Here is a 26,618-nt window from a genome sequence, read left to right on the forward strand (position 1 = left end):
CACTTTGTAGACCAGGCTGGCCTCGAACTCAGAAATCCGCCTGCCTCTGCCTCCCGAGTGCTGGGATTAAAGGCGTGCGCCACCACGCCTGGCTTACAGCCATGTTTTTATGTGGAGGCTGAGATCCAAGTTCAGGTCCTCAGATTTTCATGGTAAACACTGCTGACTGAGCCACCTCCTCAGCTCACGTATGTCCCCCACTGTGATTAAATATACCTAGCATTTGTCACTCTGACCTTTGGACGAGTCTTCATATTACTCTTTATATTCTTCTATATAACCAAAACATGTTATGGCTTAAATACCCTCACATACAGGCACATACAGACATACATAGACATATACACACAGATACATGTACATACAGACACACACCAAGGCACACACACTGTCAGGCACACATGTGCTGGCCACTGGCTGTGTGACTGTGACCCTTACCTCAGGGTCCTGTTGGTGTTCGGGATCTGCCCTCAGCTGAGTTTCATCCAGAACCCTGTGACAACCCCTCTTCTCATCAAACCCCGATACCAAGCCAACTGGAAGTCAGGGTAGCTATGGCTCGCAGATCTCCCCATCACTGACTGTGTATCCTCAGGCCAGGATTTCATGCCCTAAGCCTCAGTTCTTCATCCATAAAATGGGTCAGTAGCAGTTGGTTTCCAGGACTGATGAAAGGACAACAGAATACAACAGATGAAACTGTTTTCAGCAGTGATGGCTCTGCACAAGGAGTTCAAGGATCCAGTCCAGGGAAGTCTTGACTGTTGTGTAGATGCAACAGGAAGGGTTGTTGTGTCTACTGATTTTGACTGGGGACTACACGGATGGTATTCTACTTTACTCTCCTGTTGTGAGCAAAAGCAACTTGAGGAGGAAAGGGTTTATTTCACCTTACTCTTCCGAAACGCTATTTAGCACTGAAGAAAGTTGGGGCAGGAGCTTGAAGCAGAAACCACAGAGGAACACTGCTTGACACGCCCTAACCTCTGCTCAGCGAGCTTCTCACATAGTCTAGGACCCCCTGCCTTGACTTGACAAACCCCACAGTGAATTGCTGCCCTCTACACAAATTGGCCATCAAGAAAATGGTCCCCCAGAGCGCAGTTATAGAGAATGCTTCAATCGAAACTCCCTCAGATAATTCTGGGCTGTGTCAAGTTGACAGTTGAAGCTAAGAAAGATGGTCTTGATCATTCATTTGGGCTGTCCTTTGGCTTCCTTGTGGGATAGACAGAGAATCTTAGCCACGGACTAGGGGCCTCTGACTGTTGGCTATAGTCCAGGTGGCCTAGTTCTGCCCTGCTGTCTGTCTGCCACTGCTCCATTCTGAGGCTCATTGTTCTAGGATCTGACTCTGGCCCGGAAGCCGCGTCCTCTGGCTCGGTGGCACTGGGTGTGTCCACTCTACCTGAGTCCTGCACTCCTCTCTCGATCAGTTCTGTCACTTCCGAGGCAGCTCAGGGATGTGTGTTGGTCACTGGAGCAGCCTGTAGCTTTTGTCCATGAACAGCGGTTGGACCCGGGGTCCTTTTTGGGCCACCGCACTGGAGGTCTGTCAACCTCACCAAGCTTGCTCATGAAGAGCACAGACTTGAGTCGGGGTATATCTCGTTTTGAATTTTGCATGTGAATCTTGCTTGTAAATTTGTTAGCTTCTAGCGGCCTTGGTTTTCTCAGGAGTAAACGGAAATAACAGTATCTAACCTTGTGGGGGGCTCGAGTGAGGATGAAGTCAGCTTAATCACGTGAGCAGTGCCTGGTACAGAGAGAGCGCTGGGATGCAGGTGCTGCTGCTGCGCCTGATGATGATGATGATGATGATGATGATGATGAGTGTTTACCACTATGAAGCAAAGCTCAGTTGTGCTGGACTCCATGGAACACTGCCCCCTCCCTTTGTGCCTGCTTTACCCCTGTGCTCTGAGGCACGTAAACAGATAACCTCATTGTATTGCTTGTAAAACAAAGCAATCCAGTGATTCCACTTGGTTAAATAATCTCCATTAACTTGGAGATTTCTAGAAACATATTCTAGAAATGATTTGTGTTTTTCCAAACTGTAGATCACCACGCATTAGTGGGCAGGACAATTAGTGAGCCTTCCCAACGTGGTTTTAATTTTTAAAAGAGAAAAACAACAATTAAAGGGGAGGAGAAAACAGAGGAAGTCCCGGTGAGCGTTCACAGTCACCACGCGGCGCTTTCTAAAATGGTGTATCTGAGTTACAGTCGTGTGTTTTTGTGCCCAGTGTATACCACACTACAGTACTGGGGCTTGTTTCAAAGGTTTGAGAAGCTGCCATTCAGAAAGTCTCCTTTGAGTGGATTCCCATGGAATCCTTGTTCCAGCAGAGTGGACTCACGACCTCTCTCTCTCTCTCTCTCTCCCCACCCCCCCTCCCTGCAGGGTCAGCCTCTCCGGTCCACCTGGACCTCACAGAGCTCATTGGTGTCCCATTACCCTCATCTGTGTCCTTTATCACCGGCTATGGCGGTTTCCCGGCTTACAGCTTTGGGCCTGGTGCCAACGTTGGCCGCCCCGCCAGGACCCTCATCCCACCGACCTTCTTCAGAGATTTTGCCATTGGTGTGGCAGTGAAGCCCAATAGCGCCCAAGGGGGCGTGCTCTTTGCTATTACCGATGCTTTCCAGAAAGTCATCTACCTGGGCCTGCGGCTTTCGGGTGTGGAGGACGGGCGCCAGCGGGTTATCCTCTACTACACGGAACCAGGCTCCCACGTGTCCCGTGAAGCTGCGGCTTTCTCCATGCCGGTGATGACCAACAGGTGGAATCGTTTTGCTGTGACTGTCCAGGGGGAGGAAGTGGCCCTTTTCATGGACTGTGAGGAACAGAGCCAAGTCCTTTTCCAGCGATCGTCCTGGCCTTTGACCTTTGAGCCCAGTGCCGGGATCTTTGTGGGCAATGCCGGAGCCACAGGGCTGGAGAGATTTACGGTGAGTTTCAGTCCACTCCCCACAGACCAGGGAAGTTTAGTCATGAACTCACACACGCTAAGGAGGAACAATGATAATTGTTATTTGACTCTCATGCTCTCAAAAGGCATGCACACCATGTGGGAAGGACTCTGCGCTTTTTGGCCCATCCTGTAATCTCAGCACCCAGGAGACTGAAGCAGGAGGCTCACGAGTTCGACGCCGGCCTGGGCTACATTAGTAAATTATAGGCCTGTCTGGGAAAATAGTCAGAACTGCTTTATTCACTGAAAGCCATGACTGAAAGAGTCGACCCTGCTAGTCTCAAATGATTTAATTTCCACATGCAGATGGTAGTTGTGTTTAAGTTATTTCTGTAACCCTGGACAAATCTGAACCACTGAGATGCGCAATCACTTCTCTGTCCTCTTTTCAACAGTATGTCCTAAAACTAACAAGCCAGAAGACTGACTTGACTATCAAAGCAGGTGCACTCTGAAGAAAATAACCGGTATCAGAGGTGCTAGGGTGACCCAGGCGCACTAGGGAAGCCAGGAGGCCTGGCTCAGACCTGCAATTTCAGCACTCAGGTTGCCATGAGTCATGAGTTCTAAGCCAGCCTGAGCTACAGAGTGAGTGCCAGGTTAGCCTACAGACTGAAAGATCCCGCCTCAAAACCCAGTGTATGAATTTTAGCAATCCAGAACCAGGCAGATCTCTGTGAGTTCAAAGCCAACATGGTCCACCTGGTGAATTTCAGGACAGCCAGAGCTACTAAATGAGAGCATGTCTTTTTCCAAAACATAAAAATTTTAAAAAATATTTTTAAAATAAAATTTAAAAAAGAAAGAAAGAAAGAAAAAGAAACTCAACTCCCACGACTAACCAACCTAAAGGAAATGAAGAAGTCACCACTAGAGGGCAGAAATTGAATTTATCTGTAGCACAGTGGGGACGCTGAGGTTGTGTGTACATGCTACACGTGTGTGCTACACATGTGCACCTGCTGGTGTCAGTGTCTTTTGAAGTGTGAGCGCCAGATCTGGGGAGTGGGGTGGGGAGGCCGCTGGCCACTCGCCACATCACAAGAAAGTCTAGCAAGGAAGTTTTGAGCTTTGGGGGCAAAGGTAGACATGCTTCAGGGCCGGCTGCTGACCCTCAGGGGCCCTGGAGATGCTAAGAAGCTGCTATGGCTGTCCATATTCTGAACATATGCTAAGGGGGTCCATATTCTTATGGAGCAAACAAGGAGCGCCCCTTGACTGGAGAGCAGGAGGGGAGGTTACCCAGCATCCCTGGCACCTCCGTAGATAGCACTTTCCCATGCTGGTTCTTTGCAATGTCCTCGTTCGCCAGGACACTCCCGCCCTCCGTGGGCGTTATCATGTACACGTGTAACCCATGACTCTGGTTTCTCTCTTCCTCAGGGCTCCATACAACAGCTTACCATCTATTCAGACCCCAGGATCCCCGAGGAGCTGTGTGAAGCACAAGAATCTTCGGTGAGCCTCTGTGTCCCCCTGCCCCGCCCCCATCTCACCCAGGGCTCTGTGCCTCCATCCCCCAGTCAGCCAGGGGAAGGCTGGATGCCCATCCAGTTCTTCTCCCTCAGCGTCATGCTGCTGCCGCCGTCTAAAGCCTCTCATCATGGCCAGCACTGCCCCAAGTCCTATTTTGGGCTTTTGGCTTTCTTTCACTTTTTAAAGCTCTTCAGCCACCTCCTTGGGGTGGGGGCTGCGTGTCTTATAAGGTGTTCCTCAGGCTGTGGCAGTCAATGGCCTGGTTTCCAGCCTTCCTGCCAAGAAGGGTGTCAGGATTCTAAAATCAGAGCTAAAATGCTAAGATATTCTGGGTGTAAAGTCCTATAAAAATGAACCTAAATTTAGGTTCATTTTATGCTTGGCAAGTGAATTGATTCCTAAGCTGGGGGTGGGGTGGGGGCCAGGGAGGAAAGATGTCTCCTTCCTTCCTTCCTTCCTTCCTTCCTTCCTTCCTTCCTTCCTTCCTTCCTTCCTTCCTTCCTTCCCTCCAGGATCTGCTGGTAGTGACAGCCCCTTGTAGGCTGGGGATAAAGGGCTATACTTGAGGGGCCGTCCCCTCCTCCAACCTATAACAGGCACTTAGAGACACAGCTCAGTGAGAGAGTCTTAGACCTAGCTCAGCAGGTCAGGGAACAGAGGGGCAGGAGGAAGAGCTTCCAGACAGGAGCATCATGCCAAAGCCAGATGCAGGCCGGGTAGCGAATTCTGTGACTGTTGCTCTTTAAGTGACGTCAGCTTCTGAACACATTAGACGTTGGTTTCACTAATTTAGTGTTTTGTTTTTTTTAAAAAAAAAAAATCTGCACACCAGAGGTAGCATTTGGGCCTGTTTGAATTTCTGGACTCCTGAGCCAGTGCCATGCAAGAGAACTGGGAGACAGGATGAGGAAGTTGTCAAATATTTGTCTCTGCTCTGCATTCAAGTTGAAGTATAAATAACCCAGAGGTCCCAGAACAGAGGAACCTCTGCAGAGCCATAGCGCTGGCTCCTGGGCTGACACAGGGCTGGCTGTGAAGGTTAGGTGACAGCAGGAAGCCACCTTGGATGAGGGCTCCCTGAATGGGCTCCAGGGAGCATCTTGTACAGACCAGGAGCAGAAGGTAAAGTAACAAATTGTAGCAATAGCAGTGTGGACAGAAATAGAATAGCCAACCACACACTGGCTTTCCCACCCTGTCTCTGATCCCATGTTTGCACATGTACACACACACACAGAGGCACAAACACCACACATGCATGTATTCATATATACATTCATGTATGCATGTATATCACACAAACATGTATATATGTGTACACATGTCTTCATACACATATATGTGTGTGGATACACACATATGCATGCATACCAGACACAGATACACCCACACAGATGCAGTCAAACAGATGCACATACGTGCATGTAAATGCACATATACACATATATGCGAATGTACACGCATGCACACACAGCTCCTCCGCAGGAGTGTTTGTCAGTCTCTGACCTTCTCAGGTACCACAATCCAGTGTAGCCTGCTCTCATGCCTTGTGTGTGTCGTGACTTATCTCCTCACAGGCGTCTGGAGAAGCCAGTGGGTTTCAGGAGATGGATGAAGTCGCTGAAATCATGGAAGCTGTCACCTACACACAAGCCCCGGTGAGCATGGGTGCTACCCCCGTGAGTGGGTTAACTGTCTCAGGCTGCTGTCAGATCGGCAAGGTTAAGTACCAGATCCTCTGGGGGACTCAGGAGGGCCCTTTGCTGCCTCACACCCACACCCAAGCAAGCTGCCTATTTCCCAGGGTCGCCTGCATGCATGGCTATGAAAGACATGCAGAGGCATGTCTCTGTGGCCTTGGAGAATTGACTCAGACCCACTGAATTTCAGTTCTCTTCTACCGACTGATGATAGCATATAGATAGGGTCACTGGAGAGGTAGACAAGGCAGTCAGGAGTGAGCCTCAGAGAGTCCCCAGCATGAGGGAAATAACCCTGAGTGATACTGAGTGTTGTGTTGAACCCATGGCAAGGCAGCCCCCACCTCACCCCAGCACCCACATTTCTCCCTCCTGGGACTGTGTTCTGCTGCTGAAGAGAAAGGGGTTTCTAAAGTCTCAAGTCAGACCATGGCATTACAAGGATTTCCCCCTTTTGATAATAGCAAGGAGCGTCTGAGCTCCAAGCAAAGGCAGCTTCCAGGCTGGGCTCAGCACTCGGTTAAGGCTTCTGATAGAAGGCAGGGAAACAGACATAAGGCAGGGACTATACACTGTAGACCTCAGGCGGCAGGGATGTGGGCGTGGCAGATAAGAACCATAGTCTGTGAATGCTAGAAAGACTTAGATGTCTATAGCAGAGAGGGGACCTGAGCAAGCTGAGGGCACAGGTCTCCTGATATCTACGCATGGGTTATGGTCTGTAGGACTGTGGCAGTACACCCCAAGACCTTGGTCAATCTTGGCTGAGACGGGGACTGCCTGGGGGCAGTGTTGGAATCCTGTGTGTCCCTTAGGCTTAGCCACCCATGGGCACATCCTGGCACAGGTCAGTGGGCCACATGCTCAGGGCTCTAAGTATGATGCTGCTTTGTATATACAGGTTCATAATGTAGAGAAAGGGCTAACTCAGAACACTAACAACCTGGTGGTCCCCAGAGAGGCCAGAAAGGGCAGTCACAGGGGTGAGAGTGGGGCACGAATTTGGGAGGGGAACGTGGAGACAGCCATCTTAGTTCAAGCATAGAGGGCAAAGCAGAAGAGGAAGCGAGCTCATAGTTCTGTGGATACTATGTCTTCCTCATACCCTGCGTGGAAGGTGGTCCACCATGGCATCAATGCTTCAGATACAGGGACTGCTGTCCGGGGAGGGAGACAGCATCAGCCTGGAGAGGGTGTGACATTGATCTCTGAAGACCTGGAGAAGTGATGGAAGAGAAGTGGCTGGTGGCGTGGTGCCCTTGTAGTCTCTGGGGCAGATCCACTCTTTGCTTTCTCCAGCTCTTAGGGACCTGGGAGAAGGGCTGTATTCAGAGAGCTACCCACAGTAGGTCCTCACCCTGTTGCTCCTGGCTACTGGCCTTCAGCAGGAGACCTAATGTTTCGAAGTCAGCTTCCCCCATTAGTCCAGAGCATGCCTGCTCTGTGGATTGGTCTGAGAGGTGGACAAGCCACATGGTCCAAACACTCACGTAGACCGCGGTACACAGAAGTGGTGGGTAAGGGCTCGTGGTGGTCACTGCAGACTGGCTGGTGAGGATTTCAAGAAGCCAGGGAGCTCAGGGCCAGACTCAATGCAGCACATGGTTGGTTCCCTGTTCTTTTGGAATCCCCCCCACACACTGGCTTCCTGGTGTCTTGTTATGCAAACCCTCTAAGGTTGTCCTTTGCTTAAGAGAACTTCCCTAGGGCTGCCCTGTTGGTCCCAAAGCTGCTGGTTCCCAACACTCACATGGCAGACATACATCATCCTCAGGGTTCTTGTGTCCATCTACAGTCATCCCTTCACCTACACATGCTCACCCTCTAGAGGGCGCTGCTGAGTTCAGATTCATGTTAGGGCTTCTGAGGTCTGTTCTATAGGAGAGGGTATGGAACAGCAAGCCATGTTGTTGTTGAGGCCACATGGCCTGAAGGTGACAGAGCCACATCTTGGGCCACGCCGTCACTCTACCTTGAAGGGCATCATGGCTCTTTTTAGCACAGGGAATTTCCCTCTTGGTCTCAGACAGTCCCTCCTTTCTCTGTCTGGCTTCTTTTCTTGGTCAGAATCTCACTTCCCCATCTTCAGCCTTTGTAGCTTGCTACCCTCCAGGACATGGACCCTAACTGGCAAACAGAGCCAGAGATGGCCTGTCCAGCCCTCCCCGCTCGTCCCGTTTAGGGTCAGCACCTCTGCTGCCCCATGCCTTTCTCTCCTGCTGAGCCAGCTCCTGTTCATGTGCCTTTGCATTTCTGAAAAAACGTACCTTCTGCTGAGTTAGAATTAGCTTCTGTTTCTCAGCTGTGGCTGTCCACATGGTCACCTGTACCCAAATGTGCGTGGGACGGACAGAGGTCTTTACTAGAGAGGCTCCAGGGCTAATTCCCTGGGGCGTTCAGCGTGTCTGAGCAAAGCAAGAATCTACACTGGCAGAGTTCTGAGGGTGATTCCCAGACACAGCCAGGACCTCTCCCAGCCACACCTAAGGGCTCTCGGCTTCCCAGACATACCATCTGGGACTTCCAATTCCGACAGCTCGGTACAGTTCTGCTTGCCTGGAACTCCTACCTCCACCCGCCCTTCCTTCCTTCTGGCAAATTCTTATCCACCTCAGGATCCAGGCCAAATCCTCTCCCATGGGGCCACTCACTGCCATGCCCCCATTTCCAGCTTGGCTCTTGCTTCTGTTGTCCTGTGTGCTCTGTAATAACAGCCTGTGGGGCTAGTCTGTGCCCCCAGGGCTCAGCCCACAGCCAAGCACATAGCGGATCCACAGGAACCTACCTATGAGTGAGCACATCCGATTGTGACTGTGAGGGTGGGCAAACGCAAAGCAAGATACACAAACACACCTCCACAATAACTTGAAAAGGCAAGGAAGTCTTCAGACTAGATCTGCCTACACTGTCACAGCCCACACTTGGTTCCTCGCCTACATTCCTTCTGTAGCCATGAGCCGTGTGTGTTTGAGATGAGGTACCTCACTTTCTTCACAGAGTGGGATGCCTGGAATCTCACCCTTCCCCAAAGCAAGGCCCAGGCGGCCATGGCCGCCTGCCTAAGATTCAGTTAGACTTTGGCTGAAAGGCCAGTCAATGGCTCTTCCTGAGATCTCCTTGAGGGACAGCAGTAGCTCACCCTGTTCCAGGCTTGTCCTCCTGCTGAGATCTTGAGGGACAGCGGTAGCTCACCCTGTTCCAGGCTTGTCCTCCTGATTACCTCAGCTCTTGAGCCCCATGTGTCTTACAACGTACCCTTGCTTCCAGCCATTGGCATCCGTGCAGGCTACAGTTGGGCTTCCCTAGCTCCACTGGGGACCCATGGAAAATAGGGTCCCCCTGGACCTCTCGCTGGGGAAGGAGATGCACACCCCAGGGTGGGCCAGTCCCAGCTGGGTTGTATGGCTTTTCCTGGGGTTCTCACTCTTTCAGCACCCCTGCCTAGCTTCTGCTGTTTGGGTTTTTTTCAGTGCCTGACTCAAGGCCCCTGGCCTGGTCCTCAGCATCTCTAGTCTACTCCTTCAAGCCACTCCCTCCCTCACCACTGACCTGATCCCTTTTATCAGATTTATTTTTATTGTATGTGTATGAGTCTTTTGCCTACCTGTATGTTTGTGCATCCTATGTGTGCAGTGCCCACAGAGGCCAGAAGAGGGCACCAACTCCCCTGGAGTAAGAGCTAGTTGTGCAATACCAAACAGGTGCTGGGAATTGAACCTGGGTCCCCTGGAAGAGCTTGTGCTCTTAACCTCTGAGCCATCTCTTCATCTTCTGTGGAACTCTGAAGTCACCGGGCTCCTCCTAACAGTCCTCCCTGCTACGATGGGCTGAACATTCACTGTTTACCCAGTGGAGTCTGACATCAAGAGCTGTGCCTGATCTTGTCAGGGTGCCCGGGGAGTGCGGCGGCGGCAATGAGCCTGAAACCTTAGTGTCTTGACACAGCAGAGTTGGGTTTCTTTCCCACTCTAAGTACAGCATTAAAGCCTTGCACTCAAGCCTCCATCCTCCCCGGCGACCTGCTGGGGCTTAGAAAAATGAAGGGACTGAAGGCTGACAACCCGGGCTCTCACAAACTGCTCCCAGCATCTAGGGTTGATGCCCAGACATTTAACACCAGCAGAGTTTCCTGAATGTCTGAATTGCTTTATTTCCAGCTGTTGGGTTTTGTTTCCCCCTAGTTAGCAAGACTGGTTAAGACCTTACCTGGCTTTGGAGAAGCTATACAGATGCAGGTCTTCTGTAGAGGAAGGAAGTGGACACAGCCATCGCTGTCAGAGCCTTGTCCACCGTGCTGCTCTGGGGCTGGGTTTATCCAGTGTTACAGTGCAGCCTGACTCACTGAGATAACCGCCCACACATTCCTGAATCCAGCATCTGTTCTGGGCTAGCCCGAGACCCCAGCGTCCCAGAAGTATGGTCTCTGAGCTTAGAACCTTACTCTGAGATCAGCAATGTCTCCCCGGGCAGTGAGTTCGGGATGGAATGACACCTAGCACATACCTCTTTCTAACCTGGGAGGTGCGATGCTACCCAGAGACACAGCCAGTGTAGGCATTCAGGATTATTCAGAATTCCAAGGATAAATTATTTTCCTGATTCACTATTAAGTAAATTCCTTTTTACATAAATTTACTTTTTTAAAGTAAATTTACTTTTTAAAAGTAAATTTCATTTCTTCTCTCTTCAGCCTAAAGAATCACACGTTGATCCCATAAGCGTTCCCCCTACATCATCATCTCCTGCTGAGGACACGGAGCTTTCTGGTGAGCCGGTACCAGAAGGGACCCCAGAAACGAACCTGAGCATCATTGGACACCGCAGCCCTGAGCAAGGCAAGTCCTGACACATACGAGAGTGGCTGACACACACACATGAGAGTGGCTCACACGCACACACACAAACACACACACACACACAAGAGAGAGTGGCGGTCTGTCACCGAATGATCGACATGTATGCAACACACAGACACACGCATGAGAGTGGCGGTCTGTCACCGAGTGATCGACATGTATGCAACACACGTCATCATCCCATCCCCCTTCAAGGGAAGATTGACAGTTCACCCCTTAAAGACAGGACAGGGAAACTGAGTCACAGAGAAATCAGGTGACCCATTGAGGACTGCATGGCCCGTTAGCAGCGGAGCTGGCACTTGCTCTCCAGTGTCTGAGCTTGAAATTTTCAGACTCCCCTCTGCTCTCCCTATAGGAAAGCTTAAAAGAAGCATTACAGCTAATTGAGTACCTACTGTGTGCCGAGTATGTCCATACTTCTCCAGCCACCGTGCCATCTAGTCAATAGGGCTAGCTGCAATTTTACCAGTGGAAAAAGCTAGCCCCTGGAAAAGACCAGGGAGTGTGTTCACAAGCTCACAGCCCCATCTCTGAATCTTCACTTGTTCTGACTTCTGCGACCCACTTTCTGGGTCTCAGAGGATCTGGTCAGCTACCTGATGGCTAGAAACAGGCATGGTCACCCAGTGGGTAAATGACAACCTAATGCAAGCCTCAGATCCCTACCTGCTGTTCCTCTGCTTCTGCCCCTGCCCCGCCCCACCACTAAGGTACACAAGCAAAAGCCCAGAGAACATCTGTGATTCCCCCTAAGCAGCAAACTGACATGAACCCATGGCCTGAGAATACACTTTCACGGAGGGCAGTCATTTGTAGCCCTAGCTGCGGCCAAGGCCAGAGCTCTGAGATGTAGCATCAAGGTGATTGCCAACAGCACCGTTCATCCAAATTGCCTGTAGCAGGGATTTGTTGAGCAAACACGATGTCCTGTATCCATGCGATGGGGGTGATCTGATGAGTTAGGGACATGCTGTGGAGTCTCCATCATAAGAGTGGATTTCAAAACTACTACCGCCAACGCTATGAACACGCGTTATTCTCATGTGTGGGGGATACATTAGCCATTTGGTACAACATCCAATGTGGGGTAGGACTGCAGGTGGTTTTGATTCTCACTGTTTAACTTCTGTGTTTCAAAACACCTTTTACGGCAGTAGCGATCCTCTCTTCACTTCTGCCATTGGCTAGTGGGAGTTATTTTAACAACTGAACTTGGGGAGTCTGTGGGTAAGACACCAAGAGGACTAGACAGGAAAATTATAAATAATTTAATAACGTTATAATGAAACTAAGGAGTCTTGAAGATGTGGCAGTGGGAAGCCCGGAGGCCAGAAGGAACGCCAGCTAGCTTTGAGGGAAGCCCTAAGAGGTTGCCTATTTGCATTGGGGCATGGCTGAGATTGCAACCTTTCTTAATTCTCTTTGGTGAATTGTAACCATGCTTGCTTCCTGGTGAATGAGAGGGTAGGATGCACTGTGGTTTCCTTGCTCTTAGCAACACACAAACATCTCAGTCGTGGATACTGTTTGTCCGACCTCTGAGTAGGACAATAGGCAGGGTGGCTTTTCCAGTCTGAAAAGGCAAGATCTGAGTCGGGGAGGAGTCTTCCACCTGAGGAGAGCCTCTCATCCATACCAGCTTTGCTCCTCACCTAGCTGACAGACGGCCAGAGGGAAACCCAGAGCTAGCCCAAGTGCTCCTTTTCTTGGTGAGTTAACAGCCCGGATCCTGGAGAGAAGGAAGCCTGTACCATCTGCCTGGCTCTCTGACATTTGAGGCTTTCTGACAGTGTCTGCCCCAGCTCCAGCCAGGGTAGCTGCTGGTAGAGCACCCCCTGGTGGTCAGAGCAGGGAGGATCCATGCACAGGCCAATGCCAGACAGAACACTCCCGGGGTTCTCAGTGGTCACACAGGGGCTGCTGAAAACATGAGAGGATATGTAAATGCTACACGTATGAAGAAAGTCTTGCCTGGAGACAAGTTTGTCTGTTTTACAAGCTGCATCCAGTCACTACTTTTGCTGTAATTTGACTCCTCTGCAGAAGGGGAATCAGGATAAGACAGACTTGATATCACAGGCCTGCAATCCCAGTCAATTAGACTACAACAGGAATATATCTTAAGTTCAAGGCCAGCCTAAGCAACTTAGTGAGACCCTTTCTCAAAAATACACACACACACAAAGAGGGCCAGAGATACAGTTAAGTAATAGAGTACTTCTTAGCTTGCAGGACATCCAATGCTAAGTAAGTCTTTAATACTATTACTAATAATACTAGTAATTAATAATAATTATTATTACTATTTTAAAGTTGTGATTAGAGGAAGATTCCCGCCTTGGGGTATCTCAAGGACGCTGAGAATGAGGAACTCTGTCTGGCAGGAGGTTGGTGGCACAGACACCTTGGCGAATAGCCATTCATTTTAGTGTAATCATTGCTTCTTTGCTTTAGAATTCCATTTGTCTTTTGAAGCCCTCTCCACAAATGTGTATCCAGTAATGATTCAGTCTCCGTAGGGCTGTAGGAACAGCAGTGATACCGATGACGAAATAATACTCTTCTCTTTCCACCCCTGTAATCTGGAAGAAGCCAATATTCAGCACTGTGATTTAGCTGTTTATACACATAATTATATAAAGACCTACACAAATAATATGTGTGCTAGGTAATATTTACTACATAGCATACATATGTAATAGAATAATCACATGAAATGATAGAAAATATGTGTACTAATAGGAAGTCACCTTTCTCTTCTGTGAATAAAGAACCCCAGTGCTAATGAGTGCTTGTGAGTGACTTGCTATGCGCCAGGTGCTGTCCACTACACTTTCCTCATATCATCTTGGTCGGATAATACAGAGTCACCAGAATAGTTTCTACCCTCTGAGGTAGGAATCATGATTTCCACTCATAGATGAAGGAACCTGAGGCACAGGTTAAGTATCTGCCCCACGTCACATTCTGGAGCATGGCAAAGCAAGATTCCAGGCAGCAAGAGGTGCCGGAATCCATGATGGAAGCCACCAGGCCCTAGGTCCTTGTCCTGTTCCTGCCTCCTTCCTCCTGTATTGTGGAGTCATTGACATCACGATTTCTGTTTCCTGTAGGGTCTGGTGAGATCCTGAATGATACACTGTCGGTCCATGCGATGGATGGGGACCCTGGTACTGATGATGGTTCAGGGGATGGGACCTTGTTGAACGTCACTGACGGTCAGGTGAGTGAGAGACTTGATTTGATAGCTTAATGGGGGTGTGTTTGCTTATTTCGCATGTGATGGGGACTGGGGCATGGGGAGGTTTTAGTTGAATGTCATCAGGACTGATGTCCTGTGGTATGGAAAAAGCACAGTGGTCAAGCTCCAGGGGCACACCAGCAAGGGTGGAGGAGAAACCACCCCAGCTTGTCTTCACCCATGATTGGCGATAAATACAAATGTAGCATGCTCACGATGGCGACCACCTTGCATGGTACCCTTATGAAGACCACAGTCCCCTCAGAACAGGACAGGGTCAACTGCAGGCTTGCCCATGCTCTCCTTAGCAATTGTCTTTCATCTTTACAAAGCCAGTTTGAGAAATGGCTTGATCTGATAGGGGCACAGCACCAACTTCTCAACTCCAGCATTTGTGTACACACGTGAAGGCCTGAGTGTGGATACTCAGCATATGAAAAGCTGGTGGCAGTGATGAGTCCGTTACCCCAGTATGAGTGCCAGGGAGTCAGATAAAAGGATCCTAGATGCTTGGTAGTCATTCAGCCTTGCTGAAATGATAAGCTCCAGATTTGGCAAGAGACCCTGTCTCAAAAATAAGGTGGAGAGCCATGGGTGAAGACTCACAGTATTGACCTCTGGTCTCCATGAGCTCATGCACACATGAACATGACCATACACACATGTGCACTCAGACCCACTTCACCCACATGAAAACCCTAGAAAACAAAAATAACATGCCATCCCCACATCCTATGTAGACCACTATATAGACCAGGCTACTACCTTCAAACTCACAGAAATCTGCCGGTCTCTGTCTCCTGGGTCCTGGGGTTAAATGTGTGCACCATCGTCCCTGGCAAATATGTGACATTTTATGACACCGGCAGCTACAGCTGTTCTGTTTTCCCATTTGTTCTGAGACCTTGTAGACATCTTTTCATTGCCCAGAGGAAACTAAATGACAGAGAAAGAGAGAAAGGCATGTTAGCACTGGAGTGGACTGGGGACAGAGTCCTGCTGCACATAGCTGAAACACAAGAGCAATGCCATTATACTTATGTCTGGATGGGTGTACAGGAGTGGTCACAGGAGCTGTGTGTGTCTAAACAGAGTGTCCAGAGCTGGAGCCAGCTGACTCAGGAATCAGTGACCTATGGTCACCGGTGTGTAAACAGACGTTGGCATGAAATGTGAGGCATCAATGTCTCAGAGATGTCCTCTGTCCCCTGGATTTTGCAAGTCTGGGTCTGGTCTGAGACTACTGTGGTGAAGTCACAAATGTGGAGGTGCCTAAGGTCAGGGAGCTGCAGGGATGTCAGATGGCAGGGTGTGTGTGGGAGGGAGACCCAGGCACTCAGTTTTCTCCAACCATAGGATTGGTGATCAGAGCTAAGGGACCAACAGCAGGGTCTCTCACCATGTCCTCATTTCCAGGGATTATCAGCAACAGCAACTGGGGAGACCAGGGTATCTCTCACCACTGTCCTGGAAGCAGAGAATGGCAGTATGCCCACTGGGAGCCCCACCCTGGCCATGTTTACCCAGAGCATCAGGGAAGTGGACACTCTGGTGAGTAGCTTAAGCATACTTCCCCTGCTAGGGCTCATTCCTGGTAGAAGCAGGCACTAGCTACACAGTGCAGAAGAGCAACACTATGGGGTGAATCCAGGTGGGCATAAGCAACCGGCTGCAGGGCATTCACTCACTGGGAGAGGTTTGCAGAGCATTGTGCCACACCAGGCACTGGTCCTGCTAGCCGGGGCTGATGGTCAATAGAATCTAGGCTGAGTTCCCAAGGCACAACGATCAAGGGACACAGGAATCCCAAAACAACTTGTGAGTATAGAAAAGGGGTTCAGAGAGGCAGAAAGTGAGCCTGAGAGTCTGAGGAAAGTATCCAGGCAGATGGCATAGGTAGATGTTACAGGTGCGGGCCAGAGGAGCAAAGGCCCAGAGGCCACACAGGAACTGAAGAAGTACAGGGTGCCTTTGGGGTCTGCAGGGGTGGGGAGACACCCTGATGTCACCTAAAGCTGAGAAGATGGAGCTGGAGAGGCCCAGTGCATGAAGGCTTCTGCTGGGCAGAGTGACAACCTCTAGTGAAGTTGCAGCCACTGAAGCTCAGGAGAGGTGGAGAGGTCTTCATAGGGTTAGGATTCTAGAACAACTGCCTTGGCCTAAGTGGAGAAAGGACAGAGGAGTCTGGCCTTGGGTACAAGGGCATGGGTCCAGGCTGAATCCAGGTCCAGGTGAGCATGGGTGGCCATGGAATGTCATCTTTTTAAAAGTTCCAGTGAGCAACGGGCTGGAAAGCATCCGTTGATTTCATCAGCATGATTCTGAGTGGCAATGGGAAGGGCAATTTGCAATTCGGAGGTTCTAAGCCAGGGGAGCAGGAGGCAGGTGATTCGGTGGTTGGCAGTTGGGGGTGGCGAGGTCAGAGACTAAGGGCAGTTAGATGTATCTGTCCTTTGAAGGTGATCAGGGACAGGACCCAGGTACAAGAGGGGTCTTGGCTATCTGTCCCCTAAAGCCACAGACATGGGTCAAAGTGGTGGTCCACTGGCCTGAACCTTCGGGATGTCTTTCCATCCAGGATCTAGAAAATCTAACAACAGCATCAGGGGATGGTGAGGTGCCCACCATCACTGATGGGGACACAGAGGCTGGCAGCTCGCCCACTGGAGGGCCAACCCTGAAGCCAAGAGAAGAGGCCACCCTGGTAAGGAGTAAGACGAGCCGGAACAGCCTTCTTACCGTGTGTGTCTTACACTCAACAAATGGGGGCGGAGGGGGACACCTCTCTGACCAATGCTAGTTCAGAGGTGGAACTTGCCGTGGACTTCTAAGTATAAGGCTCAGCCCCTGTGGTTTAGTAGCGTCTGAGAGAAGAGGCAGGTAACTTGCATGGTTAGAAGAGTAGAGGGGAGTCCTAGGACTGTGTGCAGAGCCTTTTGTCCCCACCAGCAGAGTCCAGGGGCCAGGGGTATGCCCTACATGTGAGGGGAAGAGATGATGCTGTTGCTGTGGGTTGACAGGGTGCAGACAAGCAGGCAGTGCAAGGTGAGGTCAAGGTCATACTGCCCGCAGTGTAGAGAAGGTTGGACATGCGCATCCCAGCTGGACAGTGGACCAGTCTGTCCCTGTGGTGTCCCCATAGAAGTGTTCTACCCATCAGATTCAAACCTTCCTCCTCATGCCACTCCTGGGTTCCCCTCATGTGAATGGAGATAGTCTCATCCCAGCTGCTTCATGTGAAGTCACCTCCCCTCTTCCTTCTGTCCCATATCCGATGAGAACGGAGTCCTGTTGACTTCTACATAAATCTATAATTGACTGGTGTGGACCCTGCCTGAGTAACCTTCCCTAGACAGACAGTTGCTCACTCACACTCTGTGTAGTCTCTCACAGAGCCTGGCTGGGTGTTGTCCCTCGACCTACTGACCCAGCTCCTCTGACCTTGACCTACTGACCCAGCTCCTCTGAGAAGCCAAGTAGGGTCTGGTCCCTGCCCTTCTTGACTGCACCTTGGGGCTTCTGTGCTCCAGACCCGAACCACAGCCTCCTACTTCAAGCTCCTCTCAGTTTCTTCTTGCTCTGCAGTCTTCCCATACTCCTTCTCACTGCAGAGAGACTCCCCCGCCCCTTCCTTCACTTGTCCTTCAGCGTCAGCCTAATGTCGCTTCCCGGGTCTGCTTTGCCTCTCTCAAGTGGTAGGTGCCGGATTAATTTGCTGAGTGAATGCGTGAGGGCAGTGGGCAGCTCCAAGCTCCTCCTGTCTGTAACGCATGGGCAGGCAGCCTTCTGCTCTGCCCTGCTCTGCTCTGCTCTTGTATCTACACAGGCTAGTGACAGAATTCCCCGGGCCACCTGACTGTTACACGGGGGAGTTCAAAGTCCCTTCCCTTTCCTCTCTTCTTCTGTTTTCTTTGTTAAAGACGTAGTGTGTGTCATGGCAGGAGAGAACCGGGACCGGAGTCCAAATCTACCAAGTCTCGGCTTTAATAGAAGCTGGAGCTTGCCCGGCAGAGGTGTTTGGAAATAGGAGGGCCACCTGCAGAGGTGATGTACTCCCCAGGCCTGGAGTATGCAAACTAGGCCAGAGATATACACTGAGCAGAGATGGATAGCTAGGTGGGTGGGTTTCAGAGGTGGGCTGAGGATGCTCAGAGAGGCGTATTCTGACTCTGAGTCCCAGCGGCCCGGACACTGCAGTACAGCCCTTCCTCTGTGAGGCAGAGGAGCTGCTGAGAGCTGATCGTCCTCGTGGCTTTCTCTCTGTAGCACAGCCACTGAAATGGAAGTGGGGGGTCATGTGGCATCATCTCATGCCAGCTCTCTTCCAGGGTTCACACGGTGAAGAATGGTTAACCCCAGCTGTGTCCAATGTGCCCCTCAAGGCTTTTGAGGAGGAGGAAGCCAGCGGGACTGCCATCGACAGCCTGGATGTCCTCTTCACACCCACGGTGGTCCTTGAGCAAGCCAGCGGGGCCCCTACGGACACCCAGGCCACTCTCACACCCACGGTGGCCCCTGAGCACATGTTTACTGCTGTAAGTCCCAGCTGGGATCTTCTCTGATTCGTGGGAACAGAACGGTCAGCATTCTGAGCCAGGAGCCATTAAGGTCCTCTGCAGAGACACACACAACTTCAGCTCTGTTGTGAGAGCTTGGGAGACTCCAACTAGACAGGGAAGAGAGACAGTGATTAAAAGGGGCCAGGTTGCTAGTCTTTGTTTGGCCAGGTTGCCACATCCTAGTTTTGACTACTGATTTTCCTAGAGATCAATGTCCCGAAGTGGGGAAGGAATTTAAGTAAGTCACTTCTGTGACTGAGCCAAGTGTGAGGATGTTGGTAGGTAACGTGTTTTGACACTGAACAGCTACCACAGAAGTGACACCCCATTCATGCAGCCTCGTGGGCTGGCATCACAATGACCCCTCCTGTGAATATCTTTGACAGGCACCCACAGATGGAGGAAACTTGGTGGCTTCTGAGGAAGCTGAAGAGGAGGGATCTGGTAGCATGCCCCCCAGTGGGCCTCCGCTCCCCACACCCACAGTGACTCCCGAGAGACAGGTCACCCTGGTAAGTGTCTTTGGGGGTTTCCACTCAGCTAGCAGATCTTTCAGTGTGGAGAAAGGCTGCCCCAACCTTCTCAGGGTCAGTTCTCATCTTGGTTTGTAAAGACAGTGTTTGAAGGCCTTGGGCCGGACAAGCCAGAGCAGACTGTAGCTTGGGTAGGAAAAGGCCAAGAGTAAAGACAGAGAGTCCTTGCTCAGGTCTCCAGTCGCCTTTGCAATTGCATCAGGATTAGTAGTGTCACAGGACAGTGTCACTCAGTGTCACTGAGTGTAGCAGGGTCTGTAGAGGCATGGAACATAAAGTGTGCGTGGACCTGTGGGGGCTGGGGGACTCCCGGCTGGGGGTCTGAGGCTATGGGCTGCCACTCCTGACCTTGAGCTGTCCTTTGGTTCTGCAGGCTGGCTTCTGGTCCGGAGTCAGTTCAGAGGATGTTCAGAACCATCCTTTCACACGCATACAATCGTGTGACAATCGTGTGACAATCGTGTGACAATCGCCTGATAGGGATTGTCAGTGACTCAGAGACTCAGGCAACTCAGAGTCAGGCTTGTGTGAATCCCGGGGCGAACTGCCCTTCAGGGGAAACAGTTCTCAAGGAGAACCTCCTGCTGGTGACACACTGAGGTGAGGTGTGTCAGTTCCCAGAGTGACACTCTGAAAGCCACCCCTCAAGGTCCAGTCATGTGACCCCTCAGCTGCAGTGCTCTGGTGGCCTGTGCTCAGGGACTGCAGAGGTCAGGAGAGGCCTCTGAGAATCCTGAATGGCCCTTGCCCAAGAGCTTCTCCCAGTGACTAGCTGGCTCCCATGCGGCGTCCTTTCTCAGTGGTTAGAGTTACCCTCACCAATCAACTGATCTGGGACCTTTGGGTTGTTTGTTTGGTTTGGTTTTATTGTAATCATAACATCATCTGTCTAACAAAATTAACAGTAGCCTCTTCATGTTCTCTAATACTTAGGTTGACTTTTTAAATATCCCTTTTCAGTTTAGTTTGACTCTGAATCCTCTTCAGTGTGCACATTATGTTGATACTGTATAAACTGAGGACATGATTTTTCCATGGGATAGTTACACACACACACGTATTATGTATATATGTATGTATATATGTATAAAATATGCTACTAATCCTTCCTCTTCAAGTCTTCCAGGAGGGGGATATATATATATCTGAATGAGATCAGTGAAACAGAGACAGGTCAGAGAGACAGAGACAGAGAGGGAGAGGGAGAGACAGAGAGACAGAGAGACAGAGAGACAGAGAGACAGAGAGAGAAGAGCAGCCAGATGCATTTGGAAGAGTCCAGAGCAGAGAAAGAACGAAGTAGACTGTAAATAGCCAGCAGATTGGACCTGAGCAGGACTGTCTGCAAGACAGGAGAAAAGAACAGGAAATAGAAAATTGAGAAAACAGAGGGGAGAGGGGAGAGAGGGGAGAGAGAGAAGACATTGAGAATAGCAAGGCTATAAACGAATGAGTAGAATTGGGGATGGGGAAGCTCATGAGCTGGAGAGAATTTATGGTAGAGGAGAAGGTGAGAAGGAAGTTTAAAATGCTTGTCGCCCAGAGGCCAGCGTGCACTTTGACATGCTAACAGGCACCACAGGTCGCTGTAGGTGCCTTCTGTCCGAGGTAAAGGACATGGTTGCTTTTGTTAGAAGGGAACCAGCTTCCCAAGGTCCTGAGGGGTGCTGGCTTTCACCTAACCGCCAGAAGTTCGCCTACCTAGACAGAGCCCATGTCTGGGTATTTGAGCTGCCTTTTGGAGTTTGGGGAATTGGAGTCTCCTTTGGACCTAACAGATTCATCTCTCAGGGTTTTTTTATTTTTTATATTATTTTTTCTTCCGAGACAGAGTTTCTCTGTGTAGCCCTGGCTGTCCTGGAGCTCACTTTGTAGACCAGGCTGGCCTCCAACTCAGAAATCCTCCTGTATCTGCCTCCTGAGTGCTGGGATTAAAGGCATGCACCACCACGCCCAGCTCAGGGGTCTTTTCATCTCTGTCTCCCACCTTCTTTTTTCTGTTTGCCATTGAATAATAATAATAGTAGTAATCATGATGATGATGATGATGATGATGATGATGATGATGATGATGATGGAGAAACTGGGTCAATCATCCTTGTATCGTTGAGTTCTCTGTTCTGAGAAGTTGGGCTGTTGGTGCCAGTCATACTGGTAGATTGAGGGTAGGGGTGAATGGGTGGGGCTTAGTGCTTCTGGGAAACTCTGTCCACATATATTAATGACCACAAAATTGCATATTAACAACCCTAAATTAACCACCTCACAATTGCAACCAGGAATTTGGGTTCAAGCGCCCTCCTCAATGGAGACAACCTGATATGTAACAAAGGATTTGTCTCCTAGGACTTTAACCTCAATATCTGTCCGTAATAGAGGAAACTTGGGACAGATTCAATTACTAGCCAAAGGAGACTAATTGAATTAAAGTCTATTCAAATCATGTGAACGTTAGACATAATTAAAATTCTCGTTTGTACCCAGTGTTGGAGAACATGCTTAAGGTGCCACGCTAAGTGAAAGAAGATGGCTATAAACTCGAGTGTGCTGTGTGGTCTTAACTGTTTGGAAATACATACTCTGGAAGGGAAGTCCCTCCTTAAATGTTAGCAGTGTTGCTTCAGACTGGCGGGACTGTGGCCGTGTGGTTAGGTTCTTCATGTGTTTGTTGTTTTTTGCTGCGGAACTGTCTAAGTTTTCGCAGTAGATTTTTCTCCCACTGGTGTTTGTCTAGTTTTTGTAGTGCTGGGGGTTGAATCTAAATCCCTGTACACATTAGGCCAGCTTCCTACCATGGAGTGACATCCCTAGCCCTTATGACAGAATTTTTAAAATAATATTTTAATTGATTTATTTATCTGGCGAGGGGTGGCAGCCATATGTACATGAGTGGAAGCCAAAATAGGGCACCAGCCGTCTTCTATCAGACTTAAGCTATTCTCTTGAGGCAAGGTTTCTCTCTGAACCTGAGCCCCCTGCCCCCTTTTCTCAACTAGGCTTGAAGCCAACAGGCTGCGTCAACCCTTCTGTCTTCCCACACTCCTACAAAACAAAAACAAACAAGCAAACAAACAAACAAACACTACAGTTATGAGCATGCGAAGGATGCCCAGATTGTTAGCAAGCTCTGGGATCCAAGCTCTCATCCCTGAGATTGTGTAGCAACCAGATTTATCCACTGAGACATCTCGCTAACCCTAGATTCTTTCGTGAATCTCTAAGAAGAGGATGAGGGGAAGGGGATATAAGAGGAGCAGGGAGGGAGAGGAGGAGTGTGGGGAGGGGATGAGAAGAAGGAGACACAGGAGGAAGGCAATTAGGAAGAGATAGGGTAGGCGAATAAGCAGCTGAGCAAAACGCAGCACCCTGGCACACAAGTCGGAAAGGCAGATCACTGCCAAGCGTGCGTGTGAGGCACCTGCTAGGTGCCCCCTGCTTCTGTGTGGAAAGCTTAAGCTCAGCCAAGAGACACCTGCCCTGCCCTGGGATAGTCTCAGAGTCATTTTGAACCACAGAGGCCACGTGGTTCAGGGGATACAAGATGAGCCTGACTCTGCTGCTCACCTGCAACAGGTTCTTCATGTCTCCTTGCTTCATGCCACTCGCAAAGGTCAAGGACCACAGCACGGTTGGTTCCTACCGCATGACTTGTGAGATTCAGTGAGTTCATGGGTGGAAAACTTTGCCTAGCACATCATACCTGCTCAATAAATGAGATATATGCAATTATGTATCGCATGTAGCTCAGGGAGGGTTATGCTCACACAGTTCTGGAAGTAGGGTTGGAGAGAGAGCATGGCTGTGATTTGAATATTTGTTCTGTCTACAGCCAAGACACCATTATCAGACAGGACCCAGGTATTAGTCAGCAAAGTCCACCCAGTTTAAAATGAAGCCCTTCCATTGGCTGAGTCCTTTGACCTCTAAAGGCCCTGGCTTCCCTATCTGTTGTGGAAAGTCCTGAGTCACATGCCTTGTCCCTGGTTTTCCTCTTGAAAGGGGGTTGAAGAAGACGAGGATACAGGGCCCGGGTTGGCCTCTCGGCAGCTGGAGGATCTTAGTGGATGTGTATGTAGTCTGGGGTGATGGGGGTTACCTGTGGCTCAGCTGCCAGGATGAAGGGGTGCTTAGGCAAATGCTGCCTAAGGTCCATCACTGTAGAGGTAACCGATTGTCTTTTGGAAGAACTGCTAGGACAGTCTATTTCAACATCACTGTGACCCCAACTGTGATTCCCCAGGACTCCTGCTCTGGCCCCTCTCCATCTCTGCCCTGGGCCTCTGCTTTCATCTCTCTTGGAGAACAATCTCAAGGGCAGCCAGTGGCCCGTGGGTGAGGTGTCCTCCTTGATCCATCTCTGCCACTTCAGGGAAGAGGGAGCAGGGTACAAAGGATGGTTTGGGGAGCCCTAAGAAGAAGCCTCCTGACACCCACACTGGGGGTTCAGTGTCCCTCTGCACTGTCCTTTTGTTCGGCTGAACCGTTCCTTCATCTTCTTTGTCAGGACAGCCATTCCTCTGGAGGCTTTTTGCAGCCGACCTCTCCTAGGCTCACTTTGCTCCTCCTCTCCCTCCCTCTCTTCCTCCCCCTCTCTTTCTCCTCCTCACATGGACACTTGTGGCATCCAAAGGCATTTCCTTAACACCAGTTATGCCAGGCTGTGGACCAGAGGGGCTCCCTGGAGACGCCCATGGTCTAAGGAAGGCAGATCTGGGAGGAGTCAAGACCTAGGGAGGCTTTCTGGCAGTGGTAGAATGAGCAGTTCACTGGTTCCAGATGCCAGCCCTCTGGCAGGGCCCAAACAAGGGCTGAGGGAATCCTCAGGCAGCACTGGGTTTGTGCAGTGTCTGCATGTGCAGCTTGTCCTACACGCCCCTTCCCTTTACAGTGGGATGCGGGAACAAAGGGCCAATGAGCCCTGAGAACCAGCGGGTAGTGGTTGCAGGGGTTGGGGTGACAGGGTATGCCTTGGGCCATCTTTATAAAAGGAAATGCCTTCCTTCAGTTTGAGTTTAAAGATTAAAGGTGGACAGTTTCTACAGTGAGGAGGGGAGCAGCGAGATATGTGTCATTGATCCTGTGGGTCTCTTTAGTGTGATGCTGTGGAGGAGGGCCATTCCTTGGACCGCCAGACTCCATGGCTCCTTCAGTCAGACCTCAGGCTTCCACTGTTCTGGGGCCCTGTAGGGTTCAGCTCCATATTTCACTTATATCATTATATTTTCTGGGCCCCCGAGGGCGCAAGAAGGGTACCCCAATTAGTCCCTGGCTCAAGACATGGTTCTTTTTCTGGGCTTCCTATCTCTAGGATTGACACCCCAGAAACAAACCATGAATGTCCTCAGTGGGTCCCTCTCTGCTTCCCATCTAGGCCGTCCCAAGTCCCGCAAGTCTAGCTGTGAGGCACTCCCTCCTCCATCAGATGAAAGCATCAACCTTCAGTGGGCCTCCTTACCTCTAGTACTGCTACCTCTGCCTTATTTACTGTTCTATTGCTGTAAGGAGGCACCATGGCCAATGCAACTTATAAAAGAAGGCATCTAATTGGCTGTTTGCTTACAGTTTCAGAGGGCTAGTCTATTATCATTAAAGGAGCATGGTGGCAGGCATGCAGGCAGGTGCTGGAGAGAAGATGAGAGCTTACATCTGACCCTCAAATTACAGGCCAAGAGAGACTGAGACACCTCAAAGCCCACACCCAGTGATATGCCTTTTCCAGCAAGGCCGCACCTCCTAATCCTTCCCAAATGGTTCCACTATTTGGAGACCCAGTATTCAAACATAGGGGCCTATGGAGGCCATTCTCATTCAAACCACCACAACTTCCTTCTGATGGCCACAGGACAGTGAATCCTGCTCCTACCTCTAACCTACAACCCTGATCCTCCTTGGACCCCTTAGTGAGGTCTTGGCATAGACATATTTGACAATCAAATAAAGCTATACCCAAGTCCTTACCTGCAGGATGCTTTCACACTGGAGGATACCTAGGAACCAAGTCTGGAGATGCAACAGAGGGGCTTGAAAGGAAGCAGAGTCCAGGCCACCTGTAGGCTGTACCCCGGGGAGGCTGAGGCAAGGGGAGTAGAGGTGAGGCCAGAGGAGAAGTTGGCCATAGACATTTTAAGGCTATAGAATATGAGCGCTTGAGGTGGCATAGCTGTCCACAGAGACTGGAGGTTGAATCTACATGTGGGAATTTCTTCTTTCTTCAGGTAGGAGTGGAGGCCGAGGGGTCAGGCCCTGTTGGGGGCTTGGACGAGGGCTCAGGCTCTGGAGACATCGTAGGCAATGAGGATCTGTTGAGAGTGAGTATTAAGGGTTTGGAGGGCTGGTGTTGGGGACCTGGGAGGGAAGATTGTGGGTCAGGCAGCAGTGACTGTAAATTGGCCCCTTGGAAACTGTTGGCTCTTGTGTGTGGCAGTTGTCATACACTCCCCTTTACTTCATACATGTTTGATATTTCCACCTCATTTTCACTACGCATGAACCTGGATTTGTGTTGAGAACCCCCTTCACCACCTTCCTCCTTCCCTGGAATCAGTTCCTTTCTCCCTCATAGCAGGCTGTTCCCTGACCTTCACCTCTACCCATGTCTCCCATCCACCCCTTTATGAAAGAATTACCCTGGTTTCTTTTATGTTTGGATCACAGCTCACAATCAGCTTTCAGTGTAAAATCCTCCATAGCCCCCAGTCTGCTCTTGGCCCATTCTTGGTGCCTGTGGCACATCTGGCCTGCCCAAGACTGGGCTCTATCAGTCCTCTTTAAATTGCTCCCATGGAAGTGTGGCTGGTTCTTGATGCAGCTGTTGCCCCATCCTTGGCCCTAACCCTCTCTCCAGCCCTTCCCCTGAGCCCTGTTCTGCCCCAGCGTGAAGCTCCACTTAGCTGCCCCCTGCATTACTCATGCCCAGGGCTGGAAAGGTTCTGGGCTCAGTGAATAGGTGGTGTGAAAGCCCAGTGGATCTACCAAGGACATTCTGGGCTAGTGAGATCTGACAACCCAGCAGGAGGCTGAGAAAACAATCCCCTTTGGTAAGCATTTCAAGATGAGGCCAAGTACAGGCTCTTTGGCTGACCTTATAGTCAATTAGAAAGCTGAATTAGCCAGGGTTCCTCTGGGACTCTAGATAATTGGCTCTTTATCATATGCACCATTTGGGAGAAAGCATGGTGTGATCTGCTTGGAAAGCTGTACATTCAAATGTCAGCTCCCTGTTTCTCAACTGTGTGGGTGTGAGCCCTTGAGCCTCATATCTCCTTAAGCCTC

The 26,618-nt window shown here is 50.3% G+C and overlaps 1 protein-coding gene across 1 annotated transcript in view; it reads left to right on the forward strand.

Moving 5' to 3' along the window:
* Nucleotides 1–26,618, forward strand: part of Col15a1 (collagen type XV alpha 1 chain) — a 105,036-nt gene that overhangs the window by 35,072 nt on the left and 43,346 nt on the right. Inside the window, exons 3-12 of the mRNA XM_021199835.2 lie at nt 2,408–2,955; nt 4,362–4,436; nt 6,032–6,112; nt 10,845–10,989; nt 14,127–14,236; nt 15,671–15,805; nt 16,833–16,958; nt 18,583–18,789; nt 19,200–19,325; nt 25,562–25,654. Coding sequence (XP_021055494.1) covers nt 2,408–2,955; nt 4,362–4,436; nt 6,032–6,112; nt 10,845–10,989; nt 14,127–14,236; nt 15,671–15,805; nt 16,833–16,958; nt 18,583–18,789; nt 19,200–19,325; nt 25,562–25,654 — 1,646 coding nt within the window. The remainder of the gene's footprint in view (nt 1–2,407; nt 2,956–4,361; nt 4,437–6,031; nt 6,113–10,844; nt 10,990–14,126; nt 14,237–15,670; nt 15,806–16,832; nt 16,959–18,582; nt 18,790–19,199; nt 19,326–25,561; nt 25,655–26,618) is intronic.

The sequence above is a fragment of the Mus pahari genome, chromosome 6 (genome assembly GCF_900095145.1).
Source record: "Mus pahari chromosome 6, PAHARI_EIJ_v1.1, whole genome shotgun sequence".
NCBI lineage: Eukaryota > Metazoa > Chordata > Mammalia > Rodentia > Muridae > Mus > Mus pahari.